A 21,322-nucleotide genomic window follows, 5' to 3' on the forward strand; every position below is an offset into this window, starting at 1 on the left:
TTTTTTATTATTTATTGGGATTTCTTCTGTCGGTTCAGGAGGTTATAAAGCTGCTTCTATGAAAGATGAGGACTTTTACCCCAGGCAAGCTGTAATGTGATCTGTGCAGTGCCTTGCTGACGAGTCCCTCTCCCTTTCTGGGACCAACAGTAATTTATGCTATTGCTGTAATTTATTTTTTACTTTTTTTCTCTCTAAAGATAAACTGGCAGTTTCAGTCACTTTATGACATGCAGTGGTGGTAAAACACCATCTGAGACTAGGCTGCAGCACAATGGAATGAGTGTTAACGTGGGTCAGCCTGAGTACAAGGAGAAACAGAGCATGGACAGAGCTCCCTGGGATAACTGGTGCTGTGTCACCACTCCTTTTATTTATGCACCCCCACCATGGGCCCTTGCAGTGTTTGTGGTTCACTTCTGAGTGATGAATGGAGAAAAAGTGAAATTTAATTTGTCTGGTGCTCCAGAATTCTTCTAGATGCTGGTTCAAACCTATATGTATCGCTATTATCTCTATTTATAACAAAACCAAGCCATAATGTTCCCTCAGAAATGACCCACAAATCTGATAATTGCTTTTGATAACTTCCTTAGTAGATTCCTTAGTACCAACAACCAGATGGAGACATCCATACATTTCATAATTTTGGAATTTGAAGGGATTGAGGATCTGAAATTGCAATTTCATGTGGAGCTGAGGATTACTTTGAACTGGCTGTAATGTTCTTAGGCTGAGCTGCACCTTGCAGAGCTGCCCGGATTGATGATTCCAGCCCCACCATAGCCCAGTAAATCAATAAGGCTCTTTGCCTGCCTGAAATCCCTGCTGTTTGCAGAGCTGGATGCACACAGGGTTCAGAGGCTTTGGGGGCCCCTGTGGGGTTTTTTTTGGTCCCCCCAAAGAGGAGCTGGCAGGAGCTGTTTGGGCGCTGGATGCGGCGCCGTAAAACTCAGGACGACAGATCAAAGGTTTGAGCAGGAGGTCAGATAGATTTTGAAAACTTAATCAGCTTAAATTTGCTTCAGAACTCAGCTGCGTGATATTCTGTCCCCCCTAAGAAAATATTTGTCTTAGACACCTGTCCTCAAGTTTGAGAGCCAAGAAGAGGAGAGCGCCCAGCAGTTCACCTGAGGACAGCGTGGTGGGGCTGGGCTGGGCTGGTTTCTGCAAGAAAAATACAAATCTGGTTTCTCTCCTGAAATGAAATTGCATTTATTTTTCTTATTAATATCATTATTATCAAATTATTTCTGAAATTAAATTATTTGAGGGTGAAAAAAAACCACCTTAAGAGCTATTTTTCTTGAGGTTATAGAAATATTTGCTGGTTTGATTCTGATGTTACCAAGCAGCTTTGCTTTCAGTTTGGTTTATTCTTTAGCTTTGAGTTGTGAAAAAAAAAAAAAAAAAAGCTGAGGTAAGGAAAGAGCTGTATGTCCAAGCTGGTTCAGCTGCATTTTCAGTGTAATCCCCACCTTTTCTAGGAAGGGATGAGCAATGGGACAAAGAGCAGTTGCAGACACAGAACTGAAGGGTGAAGCTGTCCCCCCATGTCACATTGCCTGTGACTTTTCTCCTCATTTTCCCCCCTCTGTTCAGACACAAATCCATCCTGATAAACTCATTTATGTGTGTTACCTCCTTCCCCTGCCCCCTCCTCACTCATTCTCTCCTTTTTCCCTTTTTTTTTTTTAATCCGCAGAACTCTTTATGTTTTTCTAATAATTGGCAGCAGAGGTACAATTTCTCCCCTCTTTTAAGTGCTGAATAGTTGGCAGGAGATCAGAGGGCAGCTCTGGCTGTTTTTTGGCTGGCACAGAAGGGTGTGGGGCTGGTGCTGCTGATAGGGCTGGGGAGGAGTGCCCAGGGTCTGGTGGCAAAGTGTCTGTGCACATCCTGTGGCTGAGCTAATTCTCTGTGTTTTGTGTGTGTTCCAGGCCAGCAGCAGGCTGAAGCAGACAGAGGAGCACCTCAGCCAAAAGCTGGCCCAGTCCTCACAGGTAGGTGGGCAGCACACAGGTGAATTGGTGCCACGTGGTGAAAAGTTAATTCTGGTCTTGGCAGCCAACAGGAGTCATGTGCCATTACCAAATCAAATATCTAGTGTCTTCTTGAAGCTTTTAACTAAAAAAAAACCCACAGAGTATTAAGGTGGAAAATAGAGGTGGGGTTTTTTTTGAGTTGTGAATTTCATCTTCATCATGATCATCTCCTGAGGAGCCCAGAGATGATGGATTCTCCCTCAGCCAGTGGGAAGGAAGGTGAGCTGCTCCATCAGCCAGCACATCTCATAGAATCAGGAGCAGTTGCACAGCCAGGACTTGCATTTCATGTTCAAGGCAGTGTCACCCAAGGTTTCTTCATCTTTATCACTGATCCCCACCAATTCTGCATTTCTGCCCAAAGCAGCACCCTGAGGAATGTCACTGTCCTGGAGGCACACTGGTTTTGACTTGAGTTTTTGCTCTTCAGAGAACTCAAATGATGAAAATGAGTGTTGAATTTGCATATATACTTAAAAATGGTAAGGCTGGATGGCTTTTACATACTTCAGCTTTCAGTTTGACTGACAGGTAGTACTGAAGTGTGAAAAATGATGGAGATGCAACCAGAAGTTAAGCTTTTAATAAGAAGAAAATTGGCACAAGGATTTGTGTGGAGGTGTTGTTCTCCTCATTGCTCCCAGCCACAACAGTGTCTGCCTTGCACTGCAAAGTGTTTTTGCACCCAACAGCCCAATAATAGTCTTTTAAAATCAATAGAAACACCTCAAAAAGGGCTTAGCAGCCTCTAAACAAGAGTGATCAGCGAGACAATAACAAAAAACTGCAAATTGTAATGTTTTACCAATACTTCAAAATATTTAAAACTCTCGATTTCAGCTTTGAGTCTTTATTCTCTTGTCCACAATTGTGACTTCAGTTGTTCTGCTGACATTTATTGGCACTTTTTCACACTGCTTTATCAAAATCATATAAATAAATCTTCTATCTCTAATGTAAATATATCTTCTATTTCTAAAATCTAACCTGTATTTTTACACATTTATTTGAGTACAGAGAGGTTGTAGAGTCTCCATCCTTGGAGATACTTAAAACCTGACAGGGCTGATCCTGAACAGCCAGTTCTGGGTGATACTTCTTTAAACTGGTCCATTCCATCCTCACCAAGTCCACAATTCTGTGGTAAATCAGAGAGAATGTTCTCTTTCCTAAGTACCTTCCCAGTAATTTTAAATTAGTAATTTAGTAATTTTTGAGAGCTTTATTTATTAAGATAAAAAGAAAGACAAAACAACCAAAAACCCATCTTTTTTCTTTTATCTTTCTATCTGAACCTGAAAGCCAAGAAATTATTAAAGCTTAAAAAGTAACATTTAATTCATGTCAGACCTGAAGGAAGAGATCTCTACCATTGCTACCTCTATTTTGCCTTTTGTCATTGTCACCCACCTGTGAGTGGAATCAAGGCAGCCCCTCCATGCCAGACACACCCCAATGTCAATACAAAAATGGTTCTTGGTCCATTTGTTAAAGACAGTTGGAATAATTGAAGCATTTCTGAATTTTTAAGCAAGAGATGAGGGAAATTGCTTTATTTATTACAGCAGGAACACATAGGTAGAGTAGGTCAAGGTAAGAACTCTTTAACCTAAATGTCTTAATAAATTTTATCAAACTGGACATTTATTGGCCTGCAGAATAGTCTCAAGATTTGGGGACATGTTTTGTATTAAGGTGGTTTTGCTGGGACATTTTACTGGGGAGAGCTGGACCCAGTTCCTCAGCACTTTCTGGGGCAGACACAGCACATCCATCATCTCTCAGGGCTGTTTGGCTCAATAAAACAGCTTCACCCTGATGTCTGAATTTCTTTACTTGTGTGGGTTTAAATCAAATCCCCCAAGTTACTTGGACATGCTTGGGGTTGGGGTTTTTTTGTAGCTCACTGTTAATAATTGGTCGATTGCAACTTTTCTTGTGGTTGCCTTGCTGACAACATCTGTCCAATCTTACTCTCTGTGGCCTCTTGGAACATTCACTTTTAACACCCACACACAGAAGATATTTCAAGAAATTTCCTCTGAAGTTTATACAAAGTAAATAGAATTTTTTGCTCTGAAAAGTACTGCACAAAGCAGATCTTTCTTCATCAGTTCCTGCTGAAGTTTCCTTGCATGCATTTCAGAACTCCTGTGCTAGACCAGGTTCTCAACCCAGTAAAAGCTTTAATCTCAGGTTTGTGTTATATTGAGAAGTTTTCTTTTTTTTCATTTTCTTTGTTTTCTTTTTAAAATGGACATACTCAAAATGCTGTACTTTCACATGGCTTGAAGTTTTTATCTTAATAATTTATATGATCCATTGCTTTCTTCTGCATGTTGCACACCTGGTAAAACCACATTTCTGCAATTCTCTGTCTCCTAAACCATTCCCTAAACTGAAAACCCAGACACACCACTTAGTCCTGGCTGAAGAGTTGCCCCCTATCCAGATAATCTCTAAACTATGGCATATTGTCTCAAAACCCCTTCCTTTTGATGAGTATTATCTGTTGAAATGTGTATTTGTTTTTTAGAAAAAGGTAGGTATTACACATAATCTGGGTTACTTCCTGGGCTCTTCAGGTAGGTAAAGAGAAATAAATTTACTACAGAGTTTTAATCAGACTTTTTCCCCTTTCCCAGTGATTTTAGTGCCTTCATTTGCAGCACAGTTCTTACACTAGTCCTGGCCTATTACCATTATTAATATTATTATTTTTAGGGCTTTCTTAACATACATTTTTTCCTAAATAACCATATAGTTAATATAGATAAATGTTTCTTTGCCAGTGAGGAGGCCTGACAGAATCTAAGCACTCTGGTAGTCTCTCCCTGAACTGCCTGTGTGCTAAAGTGCTTTTAGAATTATTCTATAATATGCTGCTACAGCAGCTTAACCTTAAGCTTGAATATATACATTAAAGTCAGTGACTCTCCCACATGTTTAAGTGCTTTGCTGGGTGATGACATGTCAGTATAAAATTCTGTAAATATGCCTAAAGGATCAGGGTTAGTTATGACTTTCCCCAGTGATGAAAAAGGTAAAACAAATACAATTCAACAAATGACAAGTGAATCACCTAAAAGGTCTAGATGAAGGTCCTGGATTTGGAGTCAGGTCCTCACTGTATTGCTCAGCAAAATCTGCTCCTTTCAGCAGCTCAGAAATTTCACTGACAGGTTTAAATTTCAGTCCAGTGTGTGAACGTGGGGGTTTTTCTTCTCAGCAGCATCAAGCCGTAAAATATCCCCCTGGAAAAGGGGCAGCACCACCCCAGAGTAAACTCACCCTCCTGCTCTCAGAGCCATGCAAGATGGGGAGCAGCCTCCAGTTGGAGGAGCACAGATGTGCTTTGTTCTCATGAGTAAATATTTTGGAATGTCACAGTGGAAAACACTTCCAAATATTTTGTGTTCAGCAATTCTTGTCATTCACAGCCCTGCTCTATTCCTTTTCTCTGCATGGGATCCCCTGCCCTGCTAATGTGCAGTGTGCTCATTTCAAACACAGCAGAGCTTGCCAGTGCCATGTTTATATAAAAAAAAACATGCAAAATCCATGTCTGTTATTGAGGAGAGCTTGAACATGCTGCTTTCTTTTCAGGAGATAGCTGAGCTGAAGAAAACCATTTCCTCCCTGACAGAGGAGAGCAGCCGGCAGCAGCTCGCAGCAGAGCAGAGGCTCCAGGAACTTGCACAGAAATTGGAAGATGAGAAGCAGCAGCTGATGGCAGATAAAGACAGAGCAATCAAGGTAATCTGGGGATTTCAGGCTGCTGCTGCTGCCTGGGTGAGGGTAATTAAAAGTTCTGAGTGCAGGGATGGTTCCTGTTCACACAGAGCTCACTCACCCAGCCATCCCCAGACCTTTGGTGGAGCTGATGACTCAGGTTCCCTTTCCTCTCCCTGATCCTGTGCCTGCACCAAGCACCTGCATTTGGCAAATCTAAATACTCCAATCTTTCCTGTTTTCTTTCCTTTTGTGCTGGCCCTGATGTTTCAGTGTATTTTCAGCACCTTTGTGCTGTGCTTTCAGGGATTGAAAGAGGAAAGGTGAAAAGGAGGAGAGTGATGGCCTGGGCTGCAGCCTGGTTTTCACAAACCTTCCCAATTTTCATCTTTAGGGCTGCATTGAAGGAAATTTGTCCTTTGCTTCCACTGAAAAATACAAGCAAAGGCTATGCTGAATGTTAAAGGAATGAAGTGTTTGTTATCTGTAGTTTTATACATATTTTATTATATTTTTTATACAGATTTATACATATTTTGCATCAGAATTCCATTCTTTGGCCTTTAAAAGACTAAATAGCCAGGTTGTGTTCTTGCTGCTTTGACTCCTTGTCTCAAAGTGGCTGCAGAGTATCCCACCTGTAGAAGTGAGGAGAATTAGTTTTTAAGCATTATTTTCTTCTTAGAGTAATAAGGAGCAATGGGAAAATTTTGAAACTGTCATCTGCAGTGTTTGACAACAAAAACACCTCATGAGAAGTTGTATAGAAGAAGGAAATTACTTTTCCTTTAAAAAGACATTTAATCATACCAAAGAATTGCATTATTAAATGTAAAAACTCATGAAAAAATTGACTCATACAATTTACTTTATTTTTTTTTTTTTTTGTGTCTGAAAGATTCCATGAAAGTTTTTAAACTTTGGAAATGCATTGGATTATGGTACAGTTAATACTGAAATGACTTGCATTAGGTTGTCATTACTGTCTTTTCCTTTCTTTCAGATTTTTTAGCTATCATTATTTTTTCTTAAGGGAAATGTCTGCCTTTATTTGTATCCTTGTTGAGGAAAAGAATTTTTTTTTTCTGATCAATGTGTGAAAGGTGTAACTATAAAAATATTGGCTCTATCTTTGTGCAGATAGAATCACCACAGGTAGGTTATTTTATCACCAGGCTCTGTAGATAAATCACATTGTTTTCAGGTACAGGTGAATTTTTTACAATTTAGGAACATGGAGTGTTTGTAGTTCACTTTTCCAGTGGCCACCAAGATCTGCAGAAACCCTGGGACAGTGGATCACCTTCCCCAGAGTCAGAAATTCACTGCAATTCAAGTTATCATGGTGCCTTCCTGAGTTTCATGTTGGAAAACCATGGTTTAGACTCTTAAACAGTATTTTTCTTTTGGTGCAAACTCTGCTCAGATTTCTGGATTCTCTTAAGTTACATTCAGTGGAATAATTCAGCTGTTGGCAACACCAGTTTTTGAACACTAATGATCATAGGTGGTATGAAACCCTTCTGCATGTAAATCTATTATAAACTTCATTTTGATGTTATTACCTCACAATGTAATGAAATCCATAAAAACCACAGGGAAATTCTGCACAGGATTTCTGAGCAGTGTCCCAGGGAGTTTTTAGCACTGGTGCTGGGAGGATGTTTTAAAAGATTTAGTCAACTTGGAGAAGAAATTGGAGGAGCTGTTTTGCTTGGAGTTCTTGAATTTTGTTTAGTATCATTAATACTGTACTTTAAAAAAAAAAAAATCTTCCTTTGAAACCACTGATTTAATGGAAATTTACTGAAATCCAGATACCCAAGCAGAAAATTCCTAGGAAGCTAAAATGCTGTGTATACTTCTGGAAACAGAAAAAGGTGGTTTTAATATTTGTTCACTTTGTATTTTTAAGAACCACACATATTTCTAGGCAAGCATATGCAGAAATATTTTGCTTTTTATTAGCCTGGGGGAAAAAAAAAAAAAGAAAGGATTTTGGTGAAAATGGAATCCTGGATGTGCTGGAGATGGGGAACAACATCTAACCTAGAATAAGCTGAAGACCTTGAGGGATGATTAAAGAAACATTCTGCAAACAAAGCCATTCTTAATCTAATGTAAACCTTTGAGGAGACTCAGTGTAGTAAAAGCTTTTGAAAATACTATCATTAAAAAACAGCCTTTGCTAAATACAACATTGATTTAAACTAACATTGAGGAACAGATTGCAATTTCCTCTATTGGTATTGGGTGGCTTCCTGTAAGACCTTCCAATTATTATTTCCTTTCAAAGGCAGAAATACATTTTTACAGAAACCAACTGGCTCTCAGAGAAGTTTTGGATTTAGGCAGTAAATTGATATCCAGATGTGGATGCCATAATAGATGATTTTGATGTTAATTCAAATTCCTGACTCTCTTTGCTAGTAAAAGATTTCTGATTTGTTATTATTGCACAATTGCATCCATCTCCTTCAACTCAGTATTTTTTAAGGTGGTATCTTAAATATTAGTCAAAAAGAATAAATGAAACTTCCAAGGACGTTTTGCTTCTTTTTGACAACCCAAAAACCCAATTTGCACAAGGTTTTTTTTTGCCTTTTGGGTCATCTGAGACCCAAAGTTTGGGTCAGTTTGAGACAAATGCATGAAGACCCTGGCACTCTGTGCCAGTCAGTGCTTGGTCTGGCCTAAGGTAAGTCAGACTTGTCATCACCCATAAAATCAGGATAAACCTTATGGCTCTCAGGGTGACCCCTCTGGGTGTCACAGAGCAGCAGAAACTCCAAATCCCAACTCAGCCTCAGTGCCAGCACCTTGTAAACCTTTTATTTTATTTTTTTTCATTATGTTTCTTGCATCCAGAGCAGCCTGGAGCTTGATAACTCCAACAGCCAGAGCATCTACCAAATTTCTCTGCTGCTTTTGGTTACTGGAAGAAGGAGTTGGTGCATCATAAAGACACCAAGAGGTCATTTGTGAAATCCCAGCCTTGGTTGTTCAGGCTTAGTTGTTCAGTTTTTTTATATGAAATCCTTTTGGATCCTGGGATTGAAAGTACAAAACATTTCCTGGGATTGGAACTGCAAAACATGTTCAGAGCACATTAATGCTGAAGTTGATGGCCAAGTGGGGACTCCACATCAAAAAGTAGATTCTGGAAAGAAATGGATGATGGAGAGCATACAGTGACAAACCCACAACAGAAAAGGGGCAAAATGATGCTTTTTTTTGCCAGATGAACCACAATTGTTGTTTGATTCCTGTTTCAGATTCTAGGATTCTGTTAAATCCCTGAATTAACACCAAAATTTCATTAGCAAAGCATGGTTGGAAGATGACATATTTCAACACTTTGTATGTCAGCCAGCTTGTGATCAGATTAATTCTGCTAATAAATAAGACTTAAAAGATTTCTAGGAAAGAATGGCCTATAATAATGTTCCCCTTCATGTGAAAAATTTTGAAACAGTTGTTTTTCTTTGTTATGTTTAAAAATGTTGAGAGGGAGAAAAAAAGTCGAAGTGTTTTATAGCCATGGCAGAACAAAGAGAAAAATTTTGGGGTTTAAATTGTCTGGGCCTTTGTGGGCATTGAGTATTCCTGACATCCTATATTTGTTAAATGCTGCTGAGTCTTGGAGCCAAAGGAACTTTTCCTCTGTAACGTACTGAGGGTTTTATCAACACAGTGAATTTCCTCCATGCAACTACAAAAAAATACCAAATTTCTCTACCAAAAAACCTGTGTTTTTAAAAATTTGATGCACAAGCTAATTTGGCTTGTAGTTCTATTTCATCATCAGCCATGTTTATTAGCAAATTTCACTGGTCACTACAAATAATATTCTTTATTACAAGGAAAAGCACATTAGGTCTCTGGGAACATTAACCGAGTGACTGCAGCCCTGCAGAGTTATTTAGTTTTTTGTCCTCAAAACACCTTTTGGAACACCAGCATTGCACTCTGCCAAAGCCAGGGTTGGAGTTGGTAAGAAATAAATAATTCTAATTTATTGGTTTAAAAGTCCCAAGCAAAGGTAAATCTAAGTGGTTTAAATGCCTTTAATTAGTTTAAATGTCTAGTTAATCTAGTGGTTTAAATGCATTTATTAAGGGAGGAGAGGCATCTGAGAGCACCCAACCTAAGCTGCCCTGATCCAGAGATGAAACATTTTTAGTCCTGTTTTAAAGGAGAAACAGAGGAGGGCAGAGCCTTGGCTTCTCCCAAGGTTTGTGGCAAAGGTGGAAATTAAAGCTGTGATGACTGGTGGTGTGACCTTGTGTAGGTGATAGCACAGAGGACATTAATTAGGGGAAAAAACCCTGAAAACCTAATGTAAACTCTAAAATAAAATCTAAAACTTAGGGTAAAGTCATGTATTGTGCCAAGGGCTTTTTGGTAAGGGAGTCTTGACTTGCTTTATTCCCCAGGTGAGGTGGCAGAATGAACTCCCACAACCTCAACCATCACCTCAGAACAAATTTTGTCAGCAGCCCCACAGGATGGATTAGAATTTTTGAAGCGTTTTGTTGCATTTTCTATTTTGACTTGGATGAAGGGGTTTTTATGTTTGTTTTGTTGTTGTTTTTTTTTTTAAAGGGGGTCAGGATTTCACTGTTGGTGCTGGCTCATGTCCTGTCTGGTCAGAACAAGCCCCACTGTTGGTGGTGGCTCTGTGGCCAAACTCTGTCAGTGCGTGTCACAAACTTCTCCAGAGGGACTCAAATCCTTCTAATTGCCTTTGTGCCTAAACATTACCATGATAAACCATTTGGCATGGTGAGAGAAAGACTTGTAAGGAACCATCTTGATGTTTTCAATACATGGAGTGCTTTTTCATGGATCTTTATTTCTTTGTCACTGGCTTCAGCCTGTAATAACACTCATAACTCTGCAGTGTCTTTTATTAGCAGGGAATTACAAGGCAGCAGCACTGCTGTTTTAGCATTGGAAATCAGACCTTAAAATTTACCAGGCAAATGACTTTATCTTGCTCATGACTTCCTATATTCTGTTTGATCAGCAGAGGAAATCATGTCTTCCAAAAGAATAGGTAAATTAAATCTGCAGGTCTTTTATGGCTTTGCCTTCTCTGTTTCATGGGGTCTAAACTCTTGAGGCACCTGTTTTTCACAGTCTTTGTTGGTGTAAATAGTAGTTTCATCCAAATTGTGTCTGTTAGAGAAATGAGAGTTTAGCCCTGAGGTTTTCAACTCTTACTTCAGCTCTGTCTCATGATTCCATTACCTGGTTATCTTTAAAAGCCTGAATTGACACATTCATTATAAATTAAAATTAAAATAGGCTGATTTCCGTGTTAAGCTTAGATAGTTATTGATCACAGCTGAAATTCTGATTTTAAAAAACTCTTCCTTTCAAAACCATTTCTCTTTTTCTGCTGCCACAGAAATAATTTCATTGTCTGAAGCATAGTACCTTCTCTTCAAAATTACAGGGTTTCAGATGTTTGGCCAGCCAGGCAATCCGAGTGGCTGAGCATCTGTAAGTACTTTATAATATCTTTGACATGCTTTGTGAGACAAAGAATTGAGTCATCTTTTTTTTTTTTTTTCCTGCAGCAAACTTTGCACTCTGGCATTTTTCTTGACTTTTCATGTCTCAACACATTGAAGAACTTACCATGGCCAACAGCAAAATCAGACTTACAAGTTTTATAAAAGTCTAGAGCTAGTGCCTGCCTTTTCCTCTGAACTGCAGTCCAGATTTATCTGTCAGGTTTAAAAGTTGATATTTTTACTTTTTCCTACATTATCATTGTTGTCCTCAATGCTTTATTTTCTGTCTAGAAGGCCCTTTGCTGCATGAAGCCTTTTTTATTCCTTGTTAGCCCCAGAAGGGATGCCACCTTTCTCCAAATTATGGAGCTAAAGATTCTATAAATGTAGAATAAAATAAAAAGTCATGTACAGCTTAACTGTCTTGCTTTTAATAATGTGGACTGCACTAATTTTGCAGTGGAAAAATGGGGAAGAAAATTCAAAACCAGCCATAAAATTCACTCTTTCAATTGACAAAACAGGAGTAATAACACTGAGAGGGGTCCTGGGTAATTAAGAAGGTGCAGACAAAACACTCTTATTAGTAAGTGTTGAGTAATACTGATATAAGCCCACACAGTTTGTAAAGAAGGGCAGACAAGGCTTAGAATATATTATAAGAAAATGGAAATCAGCTTTTTTAAGGCTGCTGTGATGCTGAGAATTTACTGTTGCATTTCAAAGATGTTTTTTGTCTCCAAAGAGCAGAAGGATTTTTCTGTGGAGGAGAAAGTGATGCTTAAAAAAGACAGAGCTGGGGAGATGCCCAGGAGGAAGAGCCTGTGCTCCAAAGTCTGGGACTTTGCTGGAGTGAGGGGAAAAAAAAAAAAAATAGATAAAGATAAAAACAAGTGTCTAATGCTGTCCAAAGACAGGGCATCTGTAAAACAGTGTGTGCACAGGGCTGTGCAGGCTTTCCAAGGGCTGTGCTTTGTTCCAGTTCCAGGCAGTTCCTGGAACACAGCCCCTTCCCTGCTCCTGGAACAGCCGTGGCTGCAGGGCTCCTCCAGCCACGGGTGAAACACAATCTGTGTGAGCTTCACCAGCAGAAGGGTGCTGGGGAAGGTGAATGTCTTCAGAGCACACCTTGCACAGGCCACAGCCATTTCTAACTCTGCTGTGAAGGGTTGTAAAGCCTGGCACAGCAGGGAGAGTCACAGGGTTTGGGGATGAGGACCTGCTTTGTTTTATCAGCATCTCTCTTTTGGGAGATCTCTTATAGTGTGGCTCATGCCAGGGGTGAGCTGGAACAGCACCAGGTAGCCCTGGCTGATCCCATTGTGCCTACACCACTCCCAGCCTTTGTGCCCACGTCCCTTTTTTACAGAGCTGTGTGTTCTGCTGTAGGTTTTGTGCTAATCGTGGTGCTGGCTGCTCCAGGGATGTCAGCAGGAGAGACTCACTGAGGATTTCAGCTTTGTGCATTAAAATGCTCCTGCCAGAATGAGTGTTGACTTGAGAAATCTTCAGATTCCACTTAGAATTTTCTGCTGGCTCTCCAGCTTTATATGTAACTGAAACTCAAGAAGATCAAATATCAAGAGTGTTTTTTAAAAAAAGGACTGGCTAACACTTTTGAATGGCAGATCACAGGGAAATAGAAATATCTTTGTTAAACTTCACCATTTTCATAAGAGTTGGGCTTTTCTTAAGTGTAACAAGAGAAACCTGGAGAATCTGATACCTGTGCATGGTAACTATTTACCAATATTTAAAAGCTGAGTAGGAGAAGAATCAAGTGGTCTGTAGCACTCTTTGACTTTTTGAAAGGCATTGCTTGAATTTTCTGTTACTGGAATGTTTTTTTCCATCCAAAATGAAAATACCTATTGTTTTGTTAGCATTAAAAGATTACTTACAAAGAGCTTCAGAAGGAAAGCAGCCAAAGCTGCCATATTCCTGCCACTTCCCTGCGTCAGCAGAGCTGTGAATAAAAGAACTTTCCAAGTTCCAGTGCTGCACTTGAAAAGGGAAAAAAAACTCTGCGGCGACTTTTATCTGTGTATCCAGCAGATCAGGTGGCAAACTCAGGGCAGGGCTGAGCAGGGGAGCAGCTCCTGCCTCTCTCTGGAGCCCCAGTGCTGTGGGACAGCACCAGCTACGACATCAAAAGGTCCAAATACAGGTCGAGCCTAAAGTTTGGGGTTTTTCTAAACACCTGTCTAATTAGCTGAGCTCGGTGTTTGCCAGCTCTAGCTCTGACCTTCTCACAGTTGTGTGCTCAGCTAAAGTGGCTTTTGCATCTCAGAGATTTGGGTAAGAGGTTAAAGCTACAAACTCTGTCACCAAAGCTGACCCGTCGGCTCCTCGGGACAAACCTCTCCAGTTCCCTTGCAGCATCAATCACCCCATTGTGCCCAGCTAGAAAAGGTGAGGTGGAGCTGGTAGACAGTTTTTTTTTTTCTAGAGGGACGAGATCATTTTAATTGAATGTTATTATCAGCCAGTCCTTGTGGTTTGACATGGATTCAAAGTGAAGCTGCTCATCCGCTCAGAGAATGCGTAGGCACTAATGGAATAACCTCAGCGAGTTTTAGGATGCCTCCATCCTCAGGGAAATTGGTTTGACTTGCCCTTCAGTGGAAATTTTGTGTGCTGTTGGCAGCCAAAATAGCACTGGAGTCCAGAATCCAGAGAAAGTCTATTCTGTGTGTTGTACTCTGCTCCTTTTCTCACTAAAATTTGTACAGTGAATATTTTCTGTTTGTTCACCTCATTGCCTTTCAGCCCAAGGAACTTGCCTCTCTATGTTCATACAGCACATGTGCATATAATAAGATGGAAAACTAGATTAGTTTTATTGGAAATATATTTTATTCTTCAAGCCTGTTGCAGGTGGATGTGCATTTTGTGTCCATCCTCCACTGGAGAGTGGGATGCCTTTCCTGGGAGCAGTTCATTGTTGCTGATTCTTGCACCATCATGACTCAATTCACTGCTGAACAGGATCTGAGACAGTAAATATTTGATTTGTTGACCCTTGAAAACATGCATGAGGAAGACTGGGAGCTTGAGGCTTCTGGGGAAGACTGTGAACCTCAAGGCTGAAGCTTTTTCTGAAGTGTTTCTGTGCAGGCATCTGTAGTTTCATATCTTCAGGAAGCCTGACTGATTTATGGGGCAGAGAGTTCACCTGTTTTCTTCTTCAGGGGTCTGTCTATGGAATTTATTCTCAGGAAACTGGAATAAGTGTTGCCTACAGGATAAAATTTAGGACTTTAAATGAACTTTTTGGCAGCATCCCCTCCAAAACTGCCAGATAACAGAGGAGTAGAAGAGCAGTAAAGCAAGGATGAGTCAAGCACAACCAAAACCTTAACTACTCTGAGTAAGGAGGACACAACCACTTTTTAACTTCTTCTGTTACTGAAACTGTCTCTGCTTATTTTTAGTTCAAGCCTGCACTGCACTGAAGTCAATAACTTCACTTAAATCAACACATTTTAATAATCACAAAACCAAATTCTTCAGCACTGATGCACCTTCATGTACAAATTTAATTCCTGATCCAGCTCAGAGTGACCTGCAGTGATGTTGGAACTTCCTTCACCTCACCAACTGTGAGACCCAGAATTTGTGTTTCCAGTGTTGAGTTTGTCTCCTGCATTTGGCACCTCCAGAGAAATAAATCATCAGTGGAAAGCCCAGATTGCCAATTATGAAGAGTTCATTAAGATTTGCTGAAGTTCAAAGCAAAAACACCAGTTCCTCACAGGTCAGGGCAGCTCTTCTAATGGTTCCTGCTTTGCCTCCAGCAGCAGCTCATCCCCAGAACCTGTTTATTTTTCTGCCAGGGCTGTTGGCAGGTGAATAGAGTCACATCAGATCACCTCACTTGCATTTTCTGCTGGAAACCCATGCCCTGGATATGCCATTTTCCTGGCCCAGTGTGGCATGAGATCATGGATTTCAAACCAGGCCATGTTGGCCTTAGAAGACAAAACATGCAATGCCCTGTTCACTTCCCTCTTGAGATTTGCCAGGAAGTCCCAGCTCAGTTTTGCCCTGGGGTTTGCTGTCTCACAGTTCAGATCATCCCAAAGGAATAAAGCCTGGCTTGGGGAGGAAGGAGAGCATCACTCAACATGTCCTGAAAGCAGATCAGATCATTTGTGATACAAAAAGGAGTGGATGGAATTTCTTCTAGAACCAGATCAGGGGAAAACAAACCAGTCCCTTCTCTAGGGAAAGAATTACTTAGGACATGGCAGCACTAAAACTTTGTGCAGATATCCTGTGGTTTAGGAAAATCATTTGTGCACTTGCCAGGTGAGCAGTGGTGCTGCTCCAGACTCACAGGATCATTAAAGTTGGAAAAAACCTCTGAGATCACTGAGTCCATCCAGGCTCCTGAGAGTTGCTGTCTCAGCAGCACAATGTTTTAATTTCAATAGAAGGTTGTGCTATCTCTCTTTTCCACTAAAACTGTTGAAAACATGTTAAAGCCTGAAGTCTGTAATGTTTTCCTTTCCATTTTCCACGTGAGTGCCCAGGGACTGCCATGAGCTCCATGGTCCTCCTTCATTGCTGTGACCCCCTTGCCAGCCTGCACCCACCTTTCCACACCAGGATGTCACCTGGAGGAGACCCAGGAGGAGGATGTGCTCACTCAGGGAGGGATGGTGCCCACAGGGAGCCTCCAACCCCCTCACCCACAGCAGCAGCCCCAGGTGCTCTCCCTGCTCTGCTCCCTGCCAGGTTTGTTATGTAAAAAAGGGTAAAAGTACAAACAAGAACACTGAACGTGAAAAGTGAGTTTGTTTGCTTACTCAGAAGCCTGGCAGGGGCAGAATGGAACTGTACAAATAAAAATTCAGGCTGACAAATGTTAGGTAGCTGCAGGAACACCTGCACCACTGAACCAAGGCAGGATTCTGCAGGCAGCAAAAGGAGAAATGCAGGGTAGGTATTGACACTGTGGATCCAGAAAACAGCTCTGTGTGCTGTATTTCAACTATTTTATTTTTGTTTCTAATGTCAGTATCATTCATGTCCTTTCCAGTTTTGCACTTGTAATTCAGCAAGGTAGAACAGCAATCACTGAAGACTATTTAACAATTTGGATATTATCAGTGGATTTCAATTGTTTGCCTGGAAACACCTTTGACCACAGCCACGCTCTGAACCCCTCTGAAGGAGGGATTCCTTCCTACCTGATGTATTGATTTATTCCTGCTACCAGAATAACACATCACTTCTACTCAATATTCTTGTCTATTCATAATCATTGTATGAAATGTGCATTTGCAAATCAAGTTTGGTGTTGCTGAGCACCCATTTGTGTTTCTAACTCAGCATTCATGGTGGGTGTGAGGAGCTGATGTCCCTTCTCCATCTCAGCAGAGGCCAAGCTCATTTCTGCTTCCCTGTCAGGTCCTGAACTAGATTGAGATTTATGCAACTTTACCAATACAGGAGTTTTTAGATCTTTCACACTGTGCCATGTAATGTTCTTCCTGCAGTTTTTGTCTCAGCTGTGGTTAGGGGAAGGTTTTGGGATGCATGAAGTAGCTGTGGAGTTCAACTGAGAGGTGATAGTGTGTAAATGAGAAATTGGTGGTGCTTCAGAACCTGATCTATTTTCTGTTCTTTTTAGTTCTTTTGCATTTTAAAAATGTTCTCCATGTAGTAATGTTTGGAACTATTTACAGATATATTTTTTAAAAGCTTTGTGTAACTTTTGGGGGTATTTCAGCTGCCCTGCCAGGACTCCTGGCAAGCAAAAGCAGGGGGATGTCTTGGGAATACCTGTTAAGAGTCACAGGTAACAGAACTTGTGCTGAGTGGGACTGTGCTCCTCTCCTGCCTGTGCATTTCTCTGCCACAGCAGAAAGATCACACTGAGACAGCAGAGTTTCAGCTCAAAACTGGGTTGAAACAGACTTAACCAAAAAATCAAAACCCAAAAGTTCTCAGTGGAAATCAATCTGCTTTGTCACAACTGTGATAAGAGCTCCTGATACCCAACTAAAATAGTATCTGAGGCACTGCAATAGCTTTGGTGGGTGCTTTTCCCCTCTTATCCTCTTCCTAGCTTGCCTGTGTATAAATTACACCTGGTTCTTACCTGTGCTGGAGAAACTATTAGCACCAAAAGATGCAGCATGGGCTTGAATGTTTAAATCATTGCTTTTATGGGAAATAAACCAAATAAATTTAAGCTAGACAAATTCTGATTTTTTTTTTTTTTTTATCAATGATTCCAGTTCAGCTGTAAAAAAATACAACAGAGTTAAAAAAATACAGTGGTGAGGATTTTCAGGAATGAGTTATGCAGGAATTAGAGTAAAATATTTTGTATAAAAAGATATCAGAAATATTTAAATAGGTCGTGGAATCTGACATTGTTCCTTGCTATGTGTTTATGTGTCTGTCTATTGAAAATATTCTGCACTACTTTTGTAGAGCTCTTAAATGGATGGAAAAACTTCAGAAGAAACTGAAATACATCTTCCCCATGTCTAATTTGGAAAAAAAAAAAAAAATTGAACTTAAAGGATTTTAGAAATGTTTAGGAGCATTGGCATTATGACAGCAAGAATCTCTGTCATAACGTCATATGATTAACTAGATCAGAAACATTCTGGGATGTTCTGATCAGTTATGTTAATGCCTCTTTTAAAAAGTATAAAGCTAATGCTCTATAAAATAGATACTTGAAAAACAGTTTTGGTTTTCCTCAGGCTACTGAGATTAGAGTTTCGTAATCTGTTTGACCAGCTGCAGAGGACGTTCTGTTTCATTTTTTCTTTTTAAGTAAATGAGCTTCATCTCAACATGATTAAAAAGTTAAAAAAAAAAAAAAAGAATCAGGCTTCAAAAATACTCCATTTTTACTCATACTTTTAAATAGGAGCAACTGCATTGTCATGTCTTGTTGCAAATGTAATTGGGTTGGAGGTCATTAAAGACTTTGAATAAAAGAATTTCCAAGTTTCCTTGTGTGCATCCTCCCCTGTCAAGAATCACCCCATTTTTGGCTCCCAGACATAATTTTAGCAGATATTACTCTCACATGTGTTGAGTCAAGCTCACTCTTGTTCAGTTCAAAAAGCAGTGGTTTGCCTTGCAAGTTAATTTTGTTGATTAAGGTTACTTTGAAAGGTAAAAAGACATTATTAGATTTCTTTGTGTGTGCCTGTGTGCAAGAAAATGTGTGTTATTTTATATAATGGGAGAATTGCAGCAATGCTGAGCACTTGAATGCACAAAATAAATAGCTTTTCTTTCTTGCTGGGAATCAGATTGGCCTATTGATTAGAAATATCTTAGCTTTTCATATTTTAAAAGAGCATAACGAAATAAAAGGCTTTGTAAGGCCTGTTGGAAGTGTTTATATTTATACACCCATGAGCAGCAACGCGCTTTAAAGAGACATTTGTAGAGCACCAGGAGTCTGCTGGAGCCTCTGGGCTGGCTCCAGGTGTGAAGTATCCAAACAGCCACTTAAAGTGGCAGTTTGGTGATAAATTTGGGAATGAAGCCCCAGGCAGCAGAAGATTGCCTCGTTCAGGCAATGATTGATAAATCTGCTTTATCTCTGCCTCCTTCAGCAAGTGATTGATAAATCTGCTTTAGCACGACTCAGTCATGGCAGGAAATTCTGCCTGCACCCCTGATGTTTGTTTTTGAGTACAGGAAGCAGCAGAACCAGATGTTTTGCTGGTTGATTTGTATTCACAATTGCAGTTTTTCACCAGCGTGGCATTGACGGGACGTTTTAGACGTTGTTGCGACAGAGCATCAAAAATTCAAGAAGTTGCCTAAAAATGTTGAAGCTGCCATCAGGTTCTTCACAGGAAACCTGCTCAGAGAATGGCAGACTCCTCGCTGTTCCCTTTGATTGCAAAGTGTTTAATGAGAAGCAAATTAGGAAATGAAAATTGTCTGGCGGATCAATCAGGCGCAGCAGTTCCGCCCGCTCAGCATTATCTGTCAGACATTAACCTGATTGGGAATGTTGTACTTTGTATAATAGTCTCAAAATCAGACTGAAAGGTTGACTGAAAGAATACCTGATGTACTTTGTGTGTGCTCTGAGGCTGATAAACTCTGCAGTTCAAGTTTTAATAACTGGGGGGGGAGCTAAGAAACTTCAAAAGCTTCGCCGTGAATGTTTTTGACGGAGCGTCGGCTGAACGTTCGGCAGAATCTTGGTAAATCCTCTCCTAAGTGGTTTAAAGTGGAGTTCTGAACTTTTCCTTCATAAATATATGCTTTGGGTTTAAAAGATTCATTTTGTCTGGTTAATGTGCACCACTGGTGTTTCTGCCTAGGGGAAACAGGTCGTGGCTTTTCTGCTTTTGGCAGCCCCTGCTCTGCTCTTGACCATGGCACTGGTACAGGCTGGGAAAAAAGGGGAAGCAGTGTTAAACTACAAAATACTCCAGGTAAATTTTGCAGTAAATCTTCCAGCTCACAGGCTTTTGATTGACTTCATCACAGCAGCCCCAAAGTGTCCTGGTCGTAGACACAGCAGTGCTTGGGCATGGCAAGTGCTTGTTGGGTTTTGTGGCCCGTTGAGAAAAGCAGATGAAAGTCAGTTTATTACAGCCTTTGAACCCTGCCTCCCTTTCCCTCCTGTCACCTGAGCCACTAAAACAAAGCAAAAACAATTCCCTCCTTGGCTCCCCCTGACAAAAATGCCCCAGTTTACAATTTATGATTCTGTTTTCTTTGAACTGTTATCTCTGCAGGACCCTGTGGCATCCTTTGCTTTTCAAAAGAATTGAGTTTATAATGTCCTGCAGTGAAGCTCTGACTCAGCAAAATGCTTAAGCCCCTGCCTAATTTTATGTTCAAGTAGCCCTGCTGGTGCCATTGAGGTATTTTAGGGATGTATCTTAGAATTATGGAGTCTTGAAAAAATTTGGGTTGGAAGAGACCTTAAAACCCATCTTATCCCACCCCTGCCATGGGCAGGGACAATTTCCACTGTCCCAGGCTGCTCCAAATCCTTGGCCAGGGGCAGCCACAGCTGCTCTGGGCACCCTGTGCCAGGGCCTGCCCACCTGGGAATAAAGGGGAAGAATTGCTTAGAATAGACCTAAAGCCTTTGCAGGAAAATGATTTAAAACTTGGGTCAGCTCAACTCACTGTGTACAGAAAATGCTGAAAACACATCAATGTCTTACAGGAGCAAAGCAGGAAAAAGTAGGCAAATTGAGAATTGTGGGTGATCTCCAGGTGACACCAGGTGAAGTCTGAGAGTGATGGGGCTGCTCAGGAGCTAATGCTGATGATCCCAAGTTTATATTGCACTGCCAGTCAGTGTCTTGCCTCTGAATTGTCAAAAATGAGAATAGCTTATGTTAGAGCCTGCCACACTGCAAAATGTTTGCATATATTTTTCTTTTATGTTAAATGACCTACTTTAAATACTTTTCCCTACTGCTGGAGAGACTTGATTCTGTTTCTAGAGTCAAATTATTCCTTTTCTTTCTTCCTTTCCTTTCCCTTTCCCTTTCCCTTTCCCTTTCCCTTTCCCTTTCCCTTTCCCTTTCCCTTTCCCTTTCCCCTTTTATCTGATTTGTGAACAAGAAAACTTTTTTTTCCCCATAATGACAGCAGAAAATGGGCAACCAATTCTTGTAGGGACACATTTACAAAGGTATTACCAATTTGCATTTTCATTCTGTGTTGTAATTCATGTTCACTCTTCATGAAATAGTGTTTAGTGGTTAAAATTAAATATTAGGCATGAGGAGTCTCAGATTTGCTGTTCCTGCACAGCAGGATATTGTGAAAAGCAGCTTTTGAAGGTCTTCCCCTTTCCCCCACCCATCCCCAGCTGTTCCCAACTTCACCAGATCCCAAAGTTGGGCTGGTGGTAACAGGCTGGGAGGTCAGTGAAAGTAAAATAGGAAAGAGAGATGTCAAATATTGCTTAAGGCATTTTAATTTCTGTTCCTGAGGAGCAATAAAGCCTAATTTTTCTGTACAGTCATAATAGCAGTTGTAATGTACCTATAGGATAGAGAA

At 40.5% G+C, this 21,322-nt stretch overlaps 1 protein-coding gene across 1 annotated transcript in view; it reads left to right on the top strand.

The window, feature by feature from the left end:
* The window catches only part of CEP112 (centrosomal protein 112), a 149,278-nt gene that overhangs the window by 104,386 nt on the left and 23,570 nt on the right, over positions 1-21,322 (top strand). The window contains exons 22-23 of the mRNA XM_079323482.1: positions 1,941-2,003; positions 5,652-5,801. Coding sequence (XP_079179608.1) covers positions 1,941-2,003; positions 5,652-5,801 — 213 coding nt within the window. The remainder of the gene's footprint in view (positions 1-1,940; positions 2,004-5,651; positions 5,802-21,322) is intronic.

This window comes from Erithacus rubecula (assembly GCF_903797595.1).
Source record: "Erithacus rubecula genome assembly, chromosome: 20".
In the NCBI taxonomy this organism is placed as follows: domain Eukaryota; kingdom Metazoa; phylum Chordata; class Aves; order Passeriformes; family Muscicapidae; genus Erithacus; species Erithacus rubecula.